This window comes from Scyliorhinus canicula, chromosome 23 (genome assembly GCF_902713615.1).
Source record: "Scyliorhinus canicula chromosome 23, sScyCan1.1, whole genome shotgun sequence".
In the NCBI taxonomy this organism is placed as follows: Eukaryota; Metazoa; Chordata; class Chondrichthyes; order Carcharhiniformes; family Scyliorhinidae; genus Scyliorhinus; species Scyliorhinus canicula.
Window position 1 is genome coordinate 9,445,071 of NC_052168.1, and position 21,757 is coordinate 9,466,827.

Sequence of the window (21,757 nt, forward strand, 5' to 3'; positions counted from 1 at the left end):
AATGGCTCACAATTTGTGATGAACACACTTCAACATTCTCTATTCGAACATTAACTTGCCCATTCTTCACCATCTCCAAAGTATTCAGTAATTTAAAAAACTCACGCAGGCTTTTGAGGGCTCCCGAGCTACATCAAATGCTGAGTTTAAGTAGTGAGGCTGTGAAAGATGTTCACAGCCGGGAGAGAGAGAGCGCAAAACTGCAGCTTAGCATTTTGCATTTGATAAGCTTCTCCCCAAATGGCAGGAGCAGCAGGGTGGACAGAAACAATTACATTTCTGAAACCTGTGAAGAAATGTAACTCGCTTATTTAAGAACCCCCCCCCCCCCCCCCCCCCACCCCACCCCCCCCAAATATCTCCCAGCTCCTTGCTCCGCTCCATCACCAGGTCGGGGGTCCGAACCGTGTCATCACTTTCTCCTGGTCATCGAGGTCCTTCTGAACTTTTTTCCGCATGTAGAAAATTGGGCAATCTCGACTGTAAAGAGGGAAAAGACATCACATAGAGTTTACAGCACAAACAGGCCATTTGACCCATTGGGTTCCTACCAGCATTTATACCCCACACCAGCCTCTTCTCACTCCTGCTTCATCCAACCTTATTAAATGTATGCTTCCATTTCTTTCTCCTTTGTTTACTTACATAACTCCCGTTAAATCCCATCTATGCTATTCGCCTCAAACACTCCTTGTGATAGCAAGTTTCACATTCCCATCACTCTACGTGCATGTACATCGGTCCCTTAAGAACATAAGAACTAGGAGCAGAAGTAGACCGTCCGGCCCTTCGAGCCTGCTCCCCCATTCTATAAGATCATGACTGATCTATTCGTGGTCTCAGAACCACTTACCCGCATTCCCGCCATTCCTTTATTTTTCAAAAAAACATCTACCCTATCTTTAAATATATTCAATGAAGTAGCGTCTACTACTCCTTTCGGTAGGGAATTCCATACTTTAACCACCCTCTGAGTGAAGAAGTTCCTCCTTGATTCAGTCCTAAATCTGCTCCCCCTAATCTTGAGGCTATGCCGTCTTGTCCTACTTTCACCTACGAGTGGAGTAGGTGCAAAGCAGGTGGATATCGTGGATATAGTGGTTAAGAAGGTGTATGGTATACTTACCTTTATTAGCCGATGCATACAGTTTAAGAGCAGGGAGGTTATGCTGGAACTGTATAAAATGTTGGTTAGGCCACAGTTAAGAGTATTGCGTGCTGTTCTGGAATCCACATGATAAGAAGGATTATTAGGATGTCACCTGGGCTGGAGAGTTTAGTTATGAAGAGAGATTGGAAAGACTGGGGTTGTTTAACTTGGAGCAGAGGAGACCGAGGGGGAACATGAATGAGAGTGGCAGAAGGAAATCAGTCCAGAGAAGTGTAATGTAGCGCATTTGAGAAAGACAAGACATGGGAACACACAATAAATGGTAGGATACTTAGTGTTGAGGAACAAGGGATCTTGGGAGTGAATGTCCGCAGATGCCTTAAAAGTCGGGTAAATGGTTAAAAAGACATATTGGGGCAGCACGGTGGCGCAGTGGGTTAGCCTTGCTGCCTCACGGCGCTGAGGTCCCAGGTTCAATCCCGGCTCTGGGTCACTGTCCGTGTGGAGTTTGCACGTTCTCCCCGTGCCTGCGTGGGTTTTGCTCCCACAACCCAAAGATGTGCAGGCTAGGTGGATTGGCCATGCTAAACTGCCCCTTAATTGGAAAAAATGAATTGGGTACTCTAAATTTAAAAAAAAAGAGACATACTGGATACATTTTTCCATTAGCTGGGACACAAGATCAATGAGGTTATACTCCACAGCTGGAGGACAGTCTACAGTTCTAGTCACTGCATTACAGGACAAATGTGGCCGCACTAGACAAGATCTGGATGGGGATGTTCCCAGGACTCGAGAATTCGAACTATGAGGAAAGATTTGATATGCTGGGATTGTTTTCTTTGCAGCAGAGGAGGTTGAGGGGAGATTTAATAGTGGTGTATAAAATAACAATGGGTCTAGCTAGAGCAGAGTTTCAAGCGGGCGGCAGGGTAGCACAGTGGTTAGCACTGTTGCTTCACAGCACCAGGGACTCGGGTTCGATTCCCAGCTTGGGTCACTGTTTGTGCTGAGTCTGCACGTTCTCCCTGTGTCTGCGTGGGTTTCCTCCGGGTGCTCTGGTTTCCTCCCACAAGTCCCGAAAGACGTGCTGGTTAGGTGGATTGGACATTCTGAATTCTCCCTCTGTGTACAACAGGCACCGGAATGTGACAGCTAGGGGCTTTTCACAGTAACTTCATTGCAGTGTTAATGTAAGCCGACTTGTGACACTAATAAAGATTATTATTAACACTCACCACGCTTTGGACAAAAATCCTCAACTTTCCTCTAATCCTCTATCCAGTTAGGAAGGACCTATCCTCTTTAGCTAAGAGGTCAAGAACTGAGGAACATAGATTTAAACAAATTAGTTGAGGGGAGTTGAGGACAAATTATTTTGCCCAGAGGGTGTTGGAAGTCCGGAACTCACTGCTTGAAAGGGTAGAGACAGAAATCCTGCATCATATTGGATATGCACTGGAAGCCCTTAACCTGCAATGCTGCAGACCAAGAGGTAGAAAGTGAAATTAGGCTGGACAGTTTTTTGTTTTAAAAGCCAGCAGAGATACGATGGGAGAAGTGTCCTGCTTCTGCGCTGTAAATTTGAACGATCCCATGACAAGAGGAAGCCAGTTGAAAAGCCAACGCGCAGGTCACCGTCGCTAACCAAAACTGCAACACGCACGGAGCAAGTCTGCCTGCTTGGCCTCAGCTGGCGCACGGGGCAAGAAATAACGGGATGGTGGAAAGGGAAGGAAGAAGTTTCATACTCGCAAAAAGCAAATAGGCATTAACCAGTACCAGAGATGGGAAAGTTGAGAGGCGGGGTGGCGAGAGAGCAAGAAAATTGTACAGAAAATCTGAACCAGGTCAGAATGATTTTACTTCCTCCTTCAGGCACCGTCACCGCCGAAGGTTTCAACAATGGAAGTGGTCGGTGTACCTGACTGGTTCCAGCTTTGTGGTGAGTGAAGCCTGGCTCCAACACATCAAACTCCAAACTCTCCCCCCCCCCCCCCTAAATAAGACACGTGTGGGACGGTGCAGCTTATTATTTTCCGACATCGTTGAAACCCTATCATCCGTTGGAAATCATTTCTTCACCACCAAGTGTAATTGTTTAAAGAGCTCCTTTAAATGTGAGAAAATTCAATTTGAAACTCTTGCCTCATACAAGGAAGACTCACATTTACTCTTTTCGCAACCTCCGGGGATCTCAAATCGTTTTACACCCAATGAGATAATTCTGAAGTGCAGTCCATGTTGTGAGGTAGAAGTGTTGGGAACGGTGAATATTTGCATATTACCCCGAAAGTCATTTCAGTATGACTTCAAAATAGTGTTAACGTGCTGAAATCCCACACAGGGAACACTAGACCAATATTCCACACTCTTGAATTTATTTATTTATTTATGTTAATTTAGAGTACCCAAATCTCTTTTTACCCCACTTAAGGGGCAATTCAGCGTAGCCAATCCACCTACCCTACACATCTTTGGGTTGTGGAAGTGATATACACGCAGACACGAGGAGAATGTGCAAACTCCACATGGACAGTGACCCGGGGCCAGGATCGAAACCGGGTTCTTGGCACCGTGAGGCGGCAGTGCTAACCACTGCGCCACCGTGCCGCCTCACACTCTTGGATTTAGGTCTTAGCCATGGCTCACTTGAGTATCGTAGAATCACTACAGTGCCGTGCTCCAAATAAGCACTCTACCGAGGCCCACTCCCCTCCGCCCCCGTAATCCCGCCAATTGACCATGGCCAATCCGCCTAACCTGCAAATCTTTGCACCGCGGGAGGAAGCCGGAGCACCCGGAGGAAAATTACGCCGACACTGGGAGAACGTGTGAACTCCAGTCACCCAAGGTTGGAATTGAACCGAGGCCGCCTGGCGCCGTGACGCAGCAGTGCCAACCACTGTGCCACCGTGCTGCCTTTCATCATTCCAAGTATCCCAAAGCGCTTTACACTTCAAACGCACTTCTAATAGCTGTGGTTGTAATGTCAGAAACATTACAGCTAATTTACTCAGATTAATTTGTGCACAATTCACTCCCAGAAACAGCATTGCTTGCTATTAGGGCAGCACGGTAGCACAATTGCTTCACAGCTCCAGGGCCCCAGGTTCGATTCCTGGCTTGGGTTACTGCCTGTGCGAGTCTGCACGTTCTCCCAGTGTCTGCGTGGGTTTCCTCCGGATGCTCCGTGAGTTTTCTCCCACAGTCCAAGATGTGCAGGTTAGGTGGATTGGCCATGATGAATTGCCCTTAGTGTCCAAAAAGGTTAGCTGGGGTCTACTGGGTTATTGGGATAGGGTGGAGGCATGGGTTTAAGTAGGGTGCTCTTTCCAAGAGCCTGTGCACACTTAAAGGGACGAATGGCCATCTTCTACACTGTAAATTCTATGATTCTATTACCAGATAATCTATTTTAGTTACGTTGATAGAGGAATCGATGTGGATAGAATCATAGAATTTACAGAGCAGAAGGAGACCATTCGGCCCATCGAGTCTGCACCGGCTTTGGAAAGAGCACTCGATCCAAGCTCACACCTCCAACCAATCCCTGTAACCCAGTCACCCCACCGAACCTTTTCTTTGGTCACTAAGGACAATTTATCATCGCAAATCCACCTAACCTGCACATTTTTGGACTGTGGGAGGAAACCGGAGCACCCGGAGGAAACCCACGCAGACACGGCGAGAACGTGCAGACTCCGCACAGACAGTGACCCAAGTGGGAATCAAACCTGGGGACCCTGGCGCTGTGAAGCAACTGTGCTACTCCATAGTAGGGAGAACTGCCCTGATGTTCTTTGGTAGTGCAATAGGATCTTCTAAGTCCTCCTAATAGGATAGATGGGACATCAGTTTAGCATCTTATCAAAATAGTGGTGCAATAGGGCACCAGTTCCTCAGTACCACACTGGGGCATTTCCCTCGATTACTGCCTCGCAGCGCCAGAGAGCCAGGTTTGATTCCGACCTCGGGTGGCTGTCTGTGTGGAGTTTGTACATGTACCCAGTGTCTTGGTCGGTTTCCTCCGGGTGCTCCGGCTTCCTCCCACAGTCCAAAGATGTGCAGGTTAGGTGGATTGGCCATGCTAAATTTCCCCTTAGTGTCCAAAGGTTAGGTGGGGTTCCAGGGCTATGGGGGATAGGGCTTGGGTTGAATGCTCTTTCAGAGGGTCGGCGCAGATTCGATGGGCCGAATAGCCTCCGTCTGCACCGTAGGGATTCTGTGGAATAAATACACCCAATTTCTTTTAGTGAACCCAAATAGATTCCCCCTCCATCACTTTAGATTAAGTAAATTGTAGCACTCCATTCACACCAGCCAGCTCAGAGTAACGCAGAGTCAAATAAAAATGTTCTGTCTGTCATGACTCCATCTCCCCAGGTGATCCCTACGCATTGCCGCACTGTTAGGATTATGTTTTACATCCTTCCACAGCAAACACAACATTGATTCACATTACCCGTTCGTCATTATCTTCCCCAAGCACCATATACTAGGCTCCGGTCTTCATCCGAGCTAGTTTTTAAAAAAAAAGACATAGCCCACAAATCTCACCCTTCCAGTGGATATTACTTGATTACAGGACATTAAAGAGCAGTTTGATTTACAACCGTCATAGCAACTCGCCTGGATTCGTAAATCATGCTCATTGGCAATGAAGGAGTCATAAATGTCAATCGCGAGCCAGAGCTCCTTTGACAGCAATGAATCCTTTCTCACGCACCCAACAGCCCTCAGATCGGAGATAACGACTGCAAGTTATGCTAACTCATCTTGGTTAGAACGTGCAAAGATCTGGCAGGCTTAGAAGTTGGTGGGGGGAGGAAGGGGCGGGGGGGGGCGAGAAGGTCACATGCCAGGGCGAGCAGTGGATATGCAAGGACGTAGGAAATTATTAGACAAGAGCAGAGTAATTGGTCTGATCAGGTTTGATATCGATCGACCCTTGAGGCACATTAAAGTCGGTTTATAAAAGCCTGGATTAAAAACTCATTTTTTTCTTCTTTCTAGGTATCTAATTTCAGCACATCAAACCAGGCAGAAGGGAAAAAATAGAAATTGAGAAAATTAAGGACATTTGGTTTTGTTTCGAACATCACTACAGCACACCCACAACCCAAAAATCATCACATGTGGCTAACATAAATGGCCTCAAGGCGACTCTCCACTGAATTTGGTAATGAAATGATTGCATGTTGTGTGCTGGGTGTTGTCAGTCCTGAGTATAGTGTGCGCGCATCTCTGGACTAGATCATCAGCACAAAAATAATAATAATAATCTTTATTGCCACAAGTAGGCTTCCATTAAATTAACACTGCAATGACATTACTGTGAAAAGCCCCTCGTCACCATATTCCGGCGCCTGTTCGGGTACACTGAGGGAGAATTCAGAATGTCCAATTCACCTAACAAGTACGTCTTTCGGGACTTGTGGGAGGAAACCCGAGCACCCGGAGGAAACCCACGCAGACACGGGGAGAACGTGCAGACTCCGCACAGACGGTGACCCAAGTTGGGAATCGAACCTGTGACCCTGGCGCTGTGAAGCCGACAGCCACTCCAGCAAAATTTGCCGCCGTGCAATCAGAGAGGCAAAGGCCACGACATCGGCCTTCCTCCTCTCCATGAGATCCGGCTTCTCTGAAACCCCAAATATCGCCACCAAAGGGCCCGGGTCCACCTCCTCCTCCACTACCCTGGCTAAGACCGCGAACACTCCCACCCAGAATCTTACCAATTTTTCGCGACCCCAAAACATGTGCACGTGATTCGTTGGCCCCCGCCCACACCTCTCACACTCATCTGCTACCCCCTGAAAGAATCCATTCATTCTCGCCCGAGTCATATGCATCCTGTGCACCACCTTAAACTGTATCAGGCTCATCCTCGCACAGGAGGAGGTCTCGTTTACCCTTCGCAGTGCCTCACTCCGTACTCCGCAATTGATCTCCGCTTCCCAACTCCACTTCCCATTTCTCCTTGATGTTCACCACCCGCTCACCTCCCTGCTCCCCCAACCACTTGTATGAACCCCCAACTCTTTCCTCCCTTCCACATTCGGAAGCAGCAGTCGCACCAGCAGGGTGTATCCCGGCAACCTAGGGAACCCTTTCAAGACCTTTCGCGCAAAGTCCCTAACGCGCACATATCTGATCTCACTCCCCCTCGACAGATCTACCCTCTCCCTTAGCTCTTATTCTTAAATTTCAACGGCCTCTATTTGCCTACAGATTGCTTCTATTTATGTTTTTCAACGTTATTTCAACTGCATTCAAAATGGTGAACATTGCTATGAGATGACTTCTTTATGACAAATACCTTGAATTCCTCAACACTTCCCCATAATTTAGATTTCTGAAAGTCTGACATGAATCTCAGTCTTCCCGCATACCAACCTGTCAAATCCTTCCAACAGAGTTTAGTTTTGCACATAGTAACCCCAGCTGAAGGCTAACCACTGTTTTGCTCATTAACGTGTGCACATGATGGCACAGTGGTCAGCACTGCTGCCTCACAGCGCCAGAGACCCAGGCCCAAAACCCAGCCGTGGGTCACTGTCGGTGTGGAGTTGCACCTCCTCCGCGTGTCTGCGTGGGTTTAGAACATAGAATATACATTGCAGAAGGAGGCCGTTCGGCCCATCGAGTCTGCACCGACCCACTTAAACCCTCACTTCCACCCAATCCCCGTAACCCCTCCTAACCGTTTTGGACACTCAAGACAATTTAGCGCGGCGAATCCACCTAACCTGCACGTCTTTGGACTTCTTTTTTATCAAATCAGAACGATGAATCTACGGCTCAAGGACTGGAGTTTAGAACATAGAACGTTTCCTCCCAGTGCTCTGGTTTCCTCCCACAAGTCCCGAAAGACGTGCTTGTTCGGTGATTTGGGCATTCTGAATTTTCCCTGTGTACCCGAACAGGCGCAGGCGTGTGGCAATGGGGAGATTTTCACAATAACGTCATTGCAGTGTTAATTTAAGCCTACTTGTGACACTAATAAAGATTATTAAAATAATAATCTTATAATAATGTTAGGTGGGGGGGTGTCTTTCAGAGTGGTTGGTGCAGACTTGATGGGCCTCCTTCTGCACCGTAGGGATTGTGCGTTGACACTTTCTGCGAGACTTAGGGTCAAAGGATTTTACTAGAACAGTGCAGCAGACAAGGGTGACATCCAGCTGGTTCAACACAACATGGAACGGTTACGATTGAACACATCCTTCTGTGCAGTAAAGGCACAACCACACAGTCCCACGACACAGAACCTTGAATGAAGAGTTGAGATTTCAAAATGGACCAAATTCTCCTGGCTGATGGGCATCAGCCAAAGACATTTTCAGACCGTCTGGTCACGTTCCACAACATCCTGCCAACAATCAACACTAGCCTTATACGTGGAGGGGGGTGCAACTGGCACCCTGGGACCCATGCCACAGCAAGCCTTCAGGGGAGTGGGAGGAGAGTTGGGGTAAACAGTGGAAACGGAAGAGCTTTAAAAAATAAATAATCCATTCAGCACTGTCACACGTTGAATCAAAAGAATAAAAATGCACATTACATACAAGTATTTTCTAAACATTGGCCCTGGAGCGGTGTGGAGTGCCGGCATAAGAAATAAAAGGCACGGTAAACCATCACAAGAGGGAAAACATAACATACTGACGAGGTGAGGCCGAGCTTGGGGATTAAAGGCCTGTACTGATCTGGGGATCGGTGGGCTAGGCCTGTTCAAGGTTCTACAATTTTCAGCTCCCAGTGAGTACATATTCAAGAGTCAGATCTGGGGTCAACTATGCAGCGGATTCACAATGAGGGCACCATTGGTGGGAGCGGAAAAGGCCATTGTTTACCTGGTACAAAGCACATCCTCGTGCAGGCTACCCTGACACCGCTGGCACTGTGTCCACAGACGGGAAAACCTCTCTTCCAGCAGCTTCAGTTGAGATATCTAAACGTGAGAAAAACATGCAGAGTTAGAAGGAACTTCAAAAAAAAAAGATAACAGCAATAAAATATTGAAACACATGCTCGTGAAAGTATACAGAGGGCTGTATAAATACCAGCTTTACTCTTGTTAAGCATAAAGAAACACAACATAGAAAATAGGAAGAGGCTATCCGGCCCTTCCAGCCTGCTTCGCCATTCAATATGATCATCAAACTCAGTAACCTGTTCCCGCTCGAACCTGGGACCCTGGCGCTGTGAAGCCACAGTGCTATCCACTTGTGCTATCGTGCTGCCCAAGAGCTATATCTAACTGTTTCTTGAAAATGTACAATGTTTTGGCCTCAACTGCTTCCTGTGGTAGCGAATTCCACAGATTCACCACTCTCTGGGTGAAGAAACATCTCCCCACCTCAGTCCTAAAAGGTTTACCCCACATCCTCCAACTGTGACCGCTGGTTCTGGACACCCGACGCCATCGGGAACATCCTTCCTGTATCTACTTTGTCTAGTCCTGTGAGAATTGTTTGAGAACTACCCTGCCACGCCATTATTCTTCTGAGCTCCAGCGAATATACTCCGAGCCCACTCAATCTCTGCCCCAATGTTAGCCCCGCCATCCCAGGAATCAGTCTGGTAAACTTTCTCTGCACACCCTCTATAGCAAGAACATCCTTCCTCAGAGAAGGAGTCTAATATCGTAAGAGCCAAATCTTATTAAGAGTGAAAACCAGATATTAGCTTATCTGTGTATGTTAAAAATCACTTCAGGTCAACTTTCTCAATGCAGCGGGATGTCATAATTATCGACCAACACAATTAGTGAACAGTTTCCATTATAAAAGTGAACATGGGAACTTATGGAAATACATAACCAAGGTCACAATACATGACATTAATCTGGGGATTGAATTGTATTCATGCACCCGTGTTCAATTATGTCCTGCCTCCCCCCAACGGGATGTGAGCGCCACTTGCTCATCTCTAATTACCCTTGAACTGAGAGGCTCGTTTGGCCATTTCAGAGGGCAGCCAAGAGTCGGCCACGCTGCTGGGAGTCTGGAGTCACACATCAGCCAGACTTGGTAAGGACGGCAGACTTCCTTCCTTCAAGGGCATCATTGAACCAGGTGGATTTGTTTTGTTTTTTTTAAATGACAACTGAGGAAAAACTTTCACGCCGCCATCACCGAGACGGCTTTTCAACTCCAGAGTTTTATTAATAAATCAAATTTTAATTCGATCAGCTGCCATGGTGGGATTTAAACATGTGATCTGAAGGGTATTAGCGCTGGCCCCTGGATTACTGGTCCGGTAACATTACCATGCCACCATCTCCCTTTCTAACCCAACTTCACCTGGCCTTGAATCCTCTGTGCCTGTAGATAATTAGCACATTATTATTAAAAACTATGCGTCGGGCACACAGTTCCTGACCACAAATTTGTCATAATTTCATCACCAATTATTGTTTTTTTTCCCAATTAAGGGGCAATTTAGTGTGGCCAATGCACCTACCCTGCACATCGTTGGGTTGTGGGGGTGAGACTCACGCAGACACGGGGAGAACGTGCAAACTCCGCACTGACAGTGACCTGGGGCCGGAATCGAACCCGGGTCCTCAGCGCCACAGGCAGCAGTGCTAACCATTGCCCCACCGTGCCGCCCTGCAAATTCATCACACTTTTCAGTCAACCATTAAAAATGGCTCCATCAATATTTGCAATTCCATGTAATCTTGTCGACTGTCACGATGTGATTGCTGGTCGTGGGCATGAGGTGGCTCTATAAGTCTCTCGCCTGCCTCGATCGCCAGCTTGCATATTAAAAAAAAAGGGGTAATTTGCTTGCCAAATCAAACATGAAAAGGACCGCAAGGAAAGACCCTGTATTAGAGTCTTATCTTTCAAAAGGCACTGTCGGTGTACCTACAACACATGGACTGCAGTGGCTCAAGAAGGCAGCTCTCCACCACCTTACTCAAGGGCAACTGGGGATGGGCAATGAATGCTGGCCTAGCCACAGGTGCCCACATCTGATTAATTAATTTTTTAAGAAATGCTGACGTGCCTACCATCCACTTCCCCAGCACACTCTTCTCCAAGAGCAAGACAGTCAATCCATTATCTAAGGTTCCACGTGTGATGCGTTTGCTTACATGCAGTTTTTAATACGGACCCTGATAGAATTAGTGCCTCTGGAGTGGAGAATGTGTGCAATCTCAATGCAAATTTATTTAAGTTGGTACTAACCGTTAGGAGGTCCAAGGTGAATTAAAGATAGGACACGTGATAGTTAACGCATTCAAGGTTTCTTTTTCTAGTCTACAATGTCATTTGAGCCCCTCACATGGACTGCAGTATTGAAAACACTCTTCATTAAATATTTTGTCTATGTTCCATATCATTAACTTACCGCTTGCTCTGCTGCTTTCAATATATCACTGGAAGGCAGCTTTGAAGTCCTGTCTTCACATTGAGGCTAGCCTCCAGTATGTTGTGTGGCACCGTGTAAACGAGATAGTTTTAAAACAGATCTAGCAACTCAAAAGTGGGCATCCAGAAGGTGCAGAGCAGAACTGTATGCAACTACAGCCAATAACCTCATGGCCCCAGCATATCCTTCATTGCCACCAAGCTGGAAGGTCAACCCTGGTTCAATGAAGAGTGCAGGAGGTCATGCCAGGAGTAGCACCAAGAATACCAAAAAAAATGAGGTGTCAGCCTGGTGAAGCTACAAGACAGGACGACTTGCATGCCAGATTGCAGAAGCAGCATGCGATAGCTGGAGCTAAGCGATTCCACAACCAAGAGATCAGATGTGAGCTCTGCATTCAGTCCTGCCACATTCAACTGTGAATGTGAACAACTTATTGGAGGAGGAGGCTTCACAATAATCCCCATCCTCAAATGATTGGGGAACCCAGTAAATCAGTGCCAAAGGTAAGGCTGAAGCTTTTAAAGCCACCTTTGACCATAAGTGCCGAGTGGATGATCCATCTCAAGTCTGTTGGGGAATATTTAAACTAGTGTGGCAGGGGATGGGATCCCAGGAGTAGGATCAGATAGGTCAAACTCAGATCAGGAAAATCAGAGCATTAGCTAGTGATGTACAAGAAGTACTAGGGGCAGCAGGGTAGCATGGTGGTTAGCATAAATGCTTCACAGCTCCAGGGTCCCAGGTTCGATTCCCGGCTGGGTCACTGTCTGTGTGGAGTCTGCACGTCCTCCCCCTGTGTGCGTGGGTTTCCTCCGGGTGCTCCGATTTCCTCCCACAGTCCAAAGATGTGCGGGTTAGGTGGATTGGCCATGCTAAATTGCCCGTAGTGTCCTAAAAAGTAAGGTTAAGGGGGGGTTGTTGGGTTACGGGTATAGGGTGGATACGTGGGTTTGAGTAGGGTGATCATGGCTCGGCACAACATTGAGGGCCGAAGGGCCTGTTCTGTGCTGTACTGTTCTATGTTCTAAGTAGTGATAGACTTGGAATGACAGGAGAAGTAAAGCTTTAAAAGTGTTCAGCAAGTAAAAAGGAAAACTGTTTGTACTTCAACAAGAAGTCTTACAACACCAGGTTAAAGTCCAACAGGTTTGTTTCGAATCACTAGCTTTTGGAGCGCAGCTCCTTCATCAGGTGAAATGGTTGAACTTCTTACTGTGCCCACCCCAGTCCAACGCCAGCATCTCCACATCATTTATACTTCAATGCAGGGAGTATTACAAACAAGGCAGATAAGGTAAGGACTCAGGTAGACACATGGCAGCAAGATGCCATTGCTATAACAGAAACCTGGCTAAAGGAGTGGCAAAATTGGCAGCTCAATATCCCTTGATACAGGGTTTCAGGGAGGACAGAGGGGGAGATAAAAAGGGAGGGGGAGTAGCACTATTGGTCAAGGAATCAATTCCAGTTGTGAGAAGGGACGATATAATCAACAGGTCAACAAACAAGACTTTATTGGTTGAACTTAAGAAATAAAAAAAGGGCAGTTACACTAGTGGGAGTATACTACAGACCCTCACATAGTGAAAGGGAGATAGAAGAATAAATATGAAGGCAAATTTCTGCCTGTAAGAACAAGAGGGCAATAATAGGAGACTTTAACTATCCCAATATCTTTTTTTTTTTTAAATATAAATTTAGATTAACCAATTCATTTTTTCCAATTAAGGGGCGATTTAGTGTGGTCAATCCACCTATCCTGCACATCTTTGTGTTGTGGGGGCAAAACCCACGCAGACAAGGGGAGAATGTGCAAATTCTGCACGGACAGTGACCCAGAGCCCGAATCAACAGTCCCAATGTCAACTGGGAATCAAACAATATAAAGGGAACTGAGGGAGAAAAATTCATGCCGTGTGCCCAGGAAAATCCTTTCAACAAATTAGTGACAAACTCAACGAGAGGAGATGCAATTCTAGACCTAGGCTTGGGGAACAAAGAAGGGCAAGTGGGTGGAGCGATAGTTGGCGACCATATCGGAGACAGTGATCACAATTCAGTTAGATTCAGTATTAATGTGGAAAAGGGCAGAGATAAAGCAGAAGTAAACATTCTGAACTAGGGGGAAGGCAAATTTTGTCGAAATAAGAAAGGTCTTGGCTGAGGTGGGCTGGTCCGCACTGTTAGAGGATAAATCAGTGGAAAACCAGTGGGAAGCACTAAAAGGTGAGATCCTAAATGTACAAAGTAGACATGTCCCCTCCAAAAATAAGAGTGGTACTGCCAAATCTAGACCCTCCCTGGTTATCTAGAGGAAAATGGGGGACGATTAAACAGAAAAAGAAAGCGTAATATAGACATGAAGAACTAAGCACCGCTGATAGCCTAGACAAGTATAGAAAGTGCAGGGATGAAGAAAATCAAAGAGAGGGCATGAAAAACGATTAAGTTAAAGAAAACCCAAAGTTGCTTTACCAATATATTAATGGTAAAAGGTTAGTTAAGGAAAAAGTGGGACCTATCAGAGATGAACTTGTGTGTAGATGCAGACAGCAGTGGGAAGGGTTTTAAATTAATATTTTGTTCCGTATTCACAAAGGAAATGAATGATGCAGATATAGTAGTCCAGGAGGAACACGGAGAGATACTGGATGGGATAATCATAAAGAGAGAGGAAGTACTCGAAGGATTGAAATCCTTGAAAGTTGATAAGCCGCCTTGGGCCAGATAGATTGTTTCCGAGGCTACTGAAGGAGGTCAGGGAGGGGATAGCAGATTCTCAGAGGATGATTTTCCAATCCTCACTAGATACGGGGAGGTGCCGGAGGATTGGAAAAATGCAAATGCAGTACCATTGTTTAAAAAGGGGTTGAAGGAAATACCGAACAATTATAGGCCAGTTAGTCTTACGTCAGTGGTGGGCAAATTAATAGAATCAATCCTGGGAGATAGGATTAACTGTCATAGAGAAAGGCATGGACTAGTCAGAGATAGTCAGCATGGATTTGTTAAAGGAAGGTCTTGCCTCACAAATCTGATCGAATTCTTTGAGGAAGTGACAAGAAGGGTTGATGAAGGTAGTACAGTGGATGTGGTATACATGGATTTTAGCAAGGCAGATTGGTCAAGAAAGTAAAAGCCTATGGGACACAGGGCAATGTGGCAAACTGGATAAGAAATTGGCTTAGTAACAGAAAACAAAGGGTAATGGTCGATAGCTGCCCTTGCAATTGGAAAGTTGTTTCAAGTGGTGTTCCACAGGGCACGGTGTTGGGACCCTTATTGTTGTGTTATATATTAACAATTTGGACGTGAACGAGGGGAGCATGATGGGGAAATTTGCAGATTGGCCTACACAATAAATGGAAATATACTAAGAGGGGTAGAGGAAGTGAGAGATCTTGGTGTACAGGTACACAGGTCCCTAAAGGCAGCAGTTCAAATAGACAAGGTTGCAGATTGGCCTACAGGTGGACAGTGTAGAGGATAACTATAATCTTCAAAGTGATATAGATGGATTGGTGGAGTGGGTGATAAAGTGGCAGGTGGAATTTACCACCTGGAATGCTCTCCTTCATTGGCAGAGGTATATCATATAAAAGTATAAAAGATATGTTAGAATTATATAAAACACTGGTGAGGCCACAACTAGAGTATTGTGGATGGTTCTGGTTGCCACATTACAGGAAGGACGTTATTGTGCTGGATAGAGTGCAAAGGAGGTTTACAAGAATGCTGTCAGGACTAGAGGCTACGAGGAGAGATTGGATAGGTTGGGGTTATTTTCCTTGGAACAAAGGGTGTCTTAATCGAGGTACCAAATGATGTGGGAAAGAGATAGAGTGGACAGGATAAAATTATTTTCCTTGGTGGAGAATTTTAGAACCGGGGACATAGATTTAAGATAAGTGGCAGAAGGTGTGGAGGGGACACGAGGAAGAACTTTTTTACGCAGAGGGTAGTGGGAGTCTTGAATTCGCTGCCCGAGTTGGTGGTGCAGGCCGAGACCCTGAACTCTTTTAAAAAGGTAACTGGATCTGCACCTTAAGTGCTGTAAGCTACAGGGTTGTGGATCGGTTGCAGGAAAGTGAAACAGCTGAAGGCACTGGATACTGCAAAGGCTATGGGCCCTGCCAGCATACCGGCAATAGTACTGAAGACTTGTGTTCCAAAACTAGCTGCACGCCTAGCCAAACTGTTCCAGTACAGCTGCAACACTGACATTCACCCAGCAAGGTGGAAAATTGCCCAGCTATGCCCTATACACAAAAAGCAGCACTGTCCAACCCAACCCATCACTGGCTCATCAGACTACTCTCGATCATCCAACTGAAGGAAAGTGCTTGCGGCAATGCTATCAAGCAGCAATTACTCAGCAATAACCTTCCACGAGGGCCACTCAGCTCCTGACTTCATTATAGCCGTGGTCCATACATTTTTTCTTTTTCTTTAAAAAAAATTTTTTTTTTTTTTTTTTTTTTTTTTAAGTATACCCAATTATTTTTTCCAATTAAGGGGCAATTTAGCGTGGCTAATCCACCTACCCTACACATCGTTTTTTGGGTTGTGGGGGTGAAACCCACGCAGACACGGGGAGAATGTGCAAACTCCTCACGGACAGTGACCCAGAGCCGGGATTCAAACCCGTGTCCTCAGCGTCGTAGGCTGCAATGCTCAGCATGGTCCATACATGAACAAAAGAACTCACCTCAGGAGGCCAGGTGAGAGTGACGGTCCTCGACATTAAGGCAGCAATGCGCATCAAGGAGCCCTCACAAAACTGAAGTCAAGAGAATCTGGAAAAACTCTCCACTGGTGGGAGTCATAACTAGAACAAAGGTTGTGTTTGTTGTAGGTCAGTCATCTCAGTCCCGAGACATCGCTGCAGGTATCCCTCAGGGTAGTATCCCAGGGCCCAACCATCTTCAGGTGCTTCATCCGTGACCTTTTCTTCCATCATAAAGGTCAGAAGTGGTGAGGTTCACTGATTATTGCACAATGTTCAGCATCATTTGTGACTTAGATCAGAAGCAGTGTGTGCCCAAGTGCAGCAAGCCCTGGACAATATTCACGCTTGGGTGGATTGGATAAGTGGAAAGTAACATTTGTGTCACCCACGTGCCAGGCAATGGCCATATCCCCATGACATTCAACGGCACTACCATCGCCATCACCACTACCATTTTCAACATCCTGGGTATTAGCATTGACCATGAACTGAACCGAATCAGTCATATAAATATTGCGGCTACAAGAGCAGGTCAGAGGCTGAGAATTCTGCAGAGAGTAACTCACCCCCAACAACCCAAAGCCTGTCCACCACCTACAAAGCACAAGTCAGGAATGTGAGGAATACTCTCCACTTTCCTGGACGAGTGCAGCTCCAACAACACTCAACAAGCTTGACACCATCCAGGACAAAGCAGTCCATTTGATTGGCACCTCATCTACCGCGCTCTTTTAAAAAAAAAAAATTTAAAGTACCCAATTCATTTTTATTCCCAATTAAGGGGAAATTTAGCGTAGCCAATCCACCTACTCTGCACATCTTTGGGTTGTGGGGTGAGACCTCCGCAGACACGGGAGAATTTGAAAACTCCACATGTACAGTGACCCGTGGTCGGGATCGAACTCGGGTTCTCGGCGCCATGAGGCAGCAGTGCTAACCACTGTGCCACCTGCAACATTCACTGCCTCTCCCGTCGCACAGTAGCAGCCGCGTGTGCCATATCTGCATGATGCACTGGCAGCAACTCACTAAGGCTCCTTCCCAATCCTGACCTCTACCAGCTGGAAGGAGGGTGCAGCAGATACATTGGGGACACTGCCACCAGCACGTTCACTCCCAAGTCACACAACATCCTGACCTGGGATTATATTGCTGTTCCTTCACGGTCACCGATGCAAAATCCTGGAACTCCCTTCCCAACAACAATGCTGTGGGTGCTCTTACAAGGTGTGGACAGCAGCGGTTCAAGGAAGCTCACTACCACCACCCTCTCAAGGTGAATAGCTGCTGACCCTCTGGTCACTGACCCTTCTGTCACTGGAAACAATTGCGACATATTAATCAAATGTATTTATACAATCATTCATAACTTTGATCACTTCTGTCAAATCTTCCTGTAACCTTTTTGTTAGTCAGGATCGACCCTAGCTTCTCCAGGCAACTGAAGTTCCTCATGCCTGGCATCATTTCAGCAATATTTTCTGCATCTTCTCCAAGGGCTTGAGATTCTTCCTGAAGTATGTGCCCATGTTTGAAGACAAAATCAGAGATTCTACAAAGCATATGCCTTCCGACCCCAACATAAACTGTATAAATTATTGAAACCATACCTCCTTCTGATACAGCTCCGACTGGCGAGACGTGCAGTAACTGCAAACGGCACCTGAGGGAAAATCAGAGGCTACGATCAGCTTAAAATTGAAAGCTCCTTCCAGACAAATAGTGTACAATTATAAAGAGGGATGAAACAAAGGTTTGAAAAGTGTACACACACTGCGATTAGGGCAAAGGGTGCTTACCATAAACAATAGTTGCAAGTAGGAACAGGAGTACGCCATTCAACCCTTTCAGCCTGTTCATGTACTCAATGACCAATTAAGGGGCAATTTAGTGTAACCAATCCATCCACCCTGCACATCTTTTTGGGTTTGTGGGGGTGAGACCCACGAAGACGCGGGGAGAATGTGCAAACCCCACATGGACAGTGACCTGGGTCCGGAATCGAACCCGGGTCCTCAGTGCAGTTACACTTTGTAGGGAATTAAATATACTTTAAAATTCTGACAAAGGATCGTTGACCAGAAATGTTAACGCTTTCTGTCTCCACGAATGCTGCCTGATCTGCTGAGCTTTAACAGCGCTTACTCTCTTAATTTCAGATTTACAGCAAATAGCAGTATATTGCTTTTATTGTGTAGGAGGAATTCTATAGCGCAATATCTATGATTCTTTAAATATCTTAAAATGAAATACACACTGCACCAGCAACAAAGAGAGAAAAGCTAGGTTATCTAGATGGCAATAGTCACCCAAATATTAATATGTTGCCTCTTTTGAGTGCTGATTCATGTTTTTGTTCCAACCCTATCATCATTAATGGAATGTGGGATCAGGCAAAGCCAGAGTTGATTGCCCAAATCAAACTGCCTTTGAAAGTGGCCTTTTTTGTAGTGCTGTTAGTGTAGGTATGCCCACAGTACATTTAGGTAAGCTGTTCTAGGATTTTGATCCAGCAATGAATTATTCATGCACACCTCGATCGGGTCGCCCCCTCGGTTTTCTCTGCTCCAACGAAAACAGCACAGTAGCATAGTGGTTAGCACTATGGCTTCACAGCGCAAGGGTCCCAGGTTAGATTCCCGGCTTGGGTCACTGTCTGTGCGGCGTCTGCACATTCCCTCCGTGTCTGCGTGGGTTTCCTCCGGGTGCTCCGGTTTCCTCCCACAAGTCACGAAAGGCGTGCTGTTAGGTAATTTGGACATTCTGAATTCTCCCTCCGCGTACCCGAACAGGTGCCGGAATGTGGCAACCAGGGGATTTTCACAGTAACTTCATTGCAGTTTTGATGTAAGCTTACTTGTGACAATACAGATTATTATATCTTTCCACGTCAGCATGTTGTACGGCTTGGAGGGGAATTTGCAGGTGGCGGTGTGCCCAGGCGACTGCTACACGGCGGCAGAGGTCAAGGGTTTGAAAAGTCATGTTGAAGGAGGTCTTTCAGAGTTGCTGCAGTGCAATCTGTTTACGGTGCAGCCACAGCATGCTGACGCTGGTGTGAGTGCACACGCAAAGTGGCGAATGGGGCGTCCATCAACCTTTGTCCTCGATGGTGTCAAATTTATTGGTTGTTGGAGCTGCAGTCAATCATTCAGCGAAGTGGAGAGTATTCCATCAACTCCTGACTTGTAGATGGTGGAAAAACCTTGGGGAATCAGCTGGCTCATCACCGCAGATTTCACTTTCTCTGACCTGCGTGTGTGTGTGTGTGTGTGTGTGTGTGTGTGTGTGTGTCTTTATTTCCCCTTCTAGTCTTTATTTCTCCTTCTAATCATACGGTTCCTTGCTCAGCAATAGCTCCACTGACGCCCCTTCGCTCCCTTGAAATGAAAGGTAACAAAATGAATCAGGCTAAGGACATGCCTGATTTTCATTGCTCTGTCGCTACTGGCCGTGACTTCTCGGGCCAAAGCTCTAGAAAAATGAGAGCTGCTCTCCGAATGGGCTAACCTGGCAACTTCCACATAGCTGAAGCACAAAGTTCCTTCATTAAAACCACCAGAACCATTTTTTAAAATTGGTACAACGCAGACTTCCTGTTGTTTTGGAGAAGGATAATTATGTTCACAACTGAAGCTAATGGATTAAATAGTCCAATTTTGCTGCACTGTTGTGCATGTGACAATGCAGCAAATTCGGTGCAACATCATTTAATTAAAAAAGTTGTTCTTTATCAGCTTGTATATGGGCAGCAAGGTAGCATAATGGTTAGCACAGTAGCTTCACAGCTCTAGGTTCCCAGGTTCGATTCCAGCCTCGGGTGACTGTCTGTGCGGAGTCTGCAGGTTCTTCCTGTGTCTGCGTGGGTGTGCTCCGGTTTCCTCCCACAGTCCAAAGATGCGCAGGTTAGGCGAACTGACCATGCTAAATTGCCCTTGGTGTCCCAAAGGCTTAGGTGGGGTTATTGGGTTACGGGGATAGGGTGGAGGTGTGGGCTTAAGTAGGATGTTCTTTCCTAGGGCCAGTGCAGACATGATGGGCCAAATGGCCTCCTTCTGCACTGTACGTTCAATGATTTCAAGCTTAATCGCTATTCGGGGCAGAAGCACGGACATGAGATGAGGGAGGGTTTAATCTTTGTTGTTATGCTAATCAGGGTTAGATAAACTAAGATGTTACTTGGGCAAAATTCCAGAATCTATGGGGCTGCCCCTCCAGCAAGAGAAGATTGGGGTGGAAAAAAATTGCGAGAATTGCAGAACTGACTAAATGACCCCTCGAGTTTGCTCTGCATTCAAGATCTACTTCACCTCCACATTTCCCATCCTACCCCCATATCCCTCAACTCCCTTCAGGTCCAAACATCCAAGTCTCTCAAGTCTTGAACATGTGCAATGACTTAAGCACCCACAGCCCTCAGTCGAGCCAAGCAAATTTGAAAGATTCAGGCCTGGGTAAATGAATTTCTCCTCACCCAGCTCGACACGACGAGCTGCTTATCCAGGGACCATGATTCCTAGATTGAGACTCTCCAGACGGAGGAAACTGCCTCAAGCTTCTACCCCACCCAGCTGGGAATAGATTAAGGGATCTGCACCATGCTGCAACACTCCAATGGGCAGTGACATATGGATGCACGAATACAAATTCTACCCAGCTTGGAGTCATGGCAACTGGGCAAACTCACCTTGGAAGAGTTGGGAAGGTACCTTGGATCATGAGGTAGGGACACAAATAAAAAAAAGAAAAAAAAATCAGAATAGGATAATCAAAAAAGAAAGGAGAAAAGAAAGAAGAGCAGAGAATTTAAAAAAAAATTTGTGTAGATGTTGCGCAGTTCGGGCGACGGCAGGCTACAACAAATACGGTTCAAATCAAACCGCACTTACTATAACGCCAGTAAGCACAGCACAGTCCGCAGCATCCCACGGAGAGCGTAAGTGCCATGTCTAGCTTTTAAAAAAAAGAAAGGCCCCCCCTCCATTTGCAATCCCATGATGTGGTGTCAGGAAGGGGCTGAGTGATACTGGAAAAGTAACTACGAGAATGAGGAACTGGTTAGGTCTCTACTCTGACCACGGGAAATGAGAGGGAGACTGAAGGAGGCTTTGGGCTGCAAGCAGTCTATTCTCGAATAAGGGAAACTCCAGACCGACTGCTCAGGAGGATTGAGGGCTTCAGCAGGGGAGGCATGTTTGGCTGGGGGGGGTGGGCGTTTGGCGTGGAAAGAGGTAATTGCAAGAGTATGTTTTCAGAGATTTCACTAAAAATGTTACTAATTTATCCCCCTTCATTTCTGACGCCGCCAACTCTTGGCCACAGATCAGTTCAATGGGCAGTGTCCAGTCTCCCATAACTCACCCGGAGTGGCCATTCTTCATATGTGACGGTACACAGGAGGCAACAGCTCAGCAGACTGTGACCATTTTAGAGGCAGGTGAACTGCACACTCCAGCCCAATCCAGCCCGCATCTAGCGCGCACACACACACAATCACTTTGCAATTAGTACACCAAGGGAGG

General features: G+C 46.4%; 1 protein-coding gene across 4 annotated transcripts in view; it reads right to left on the minus strand.

The window, feature by feature from the left end:
* Positions 1 to 347: 347 nt before the first annotated feature.
* The window catches only part of pold1 (polymerase (DNA directed), delta 1, catalytic subunit), a 139,456-nt gene continuing 118,046 nt past the window's right edge, over positions 348 to 21,757 (minus strand). For all 4 annotated transcript variants that reach the window (XM_038783515.1, XM_038783513.1, XM_038783514.1 and 1 more), the window contains exons 25-27: positions 17,846 to 17,898; positions 8,974 to 9,071; positions 348 to 480 (exon numbers count right to left, since the gene is read on the minus strand). In XM_038783515.1, the coding sequence (XP_038639443.1) occupies positions 384 to 480; positions 8,974 to 9,071; positions 17,846 to 17,898 (248 nt within the window). In that variant the 3' untranslated portion in view covers positions 348 to 383. The remainder of the gene's footprint in view (positions 481 to 8,973; positions 9,072 to 17,845; positions 17,899 to 21,757) is intronic.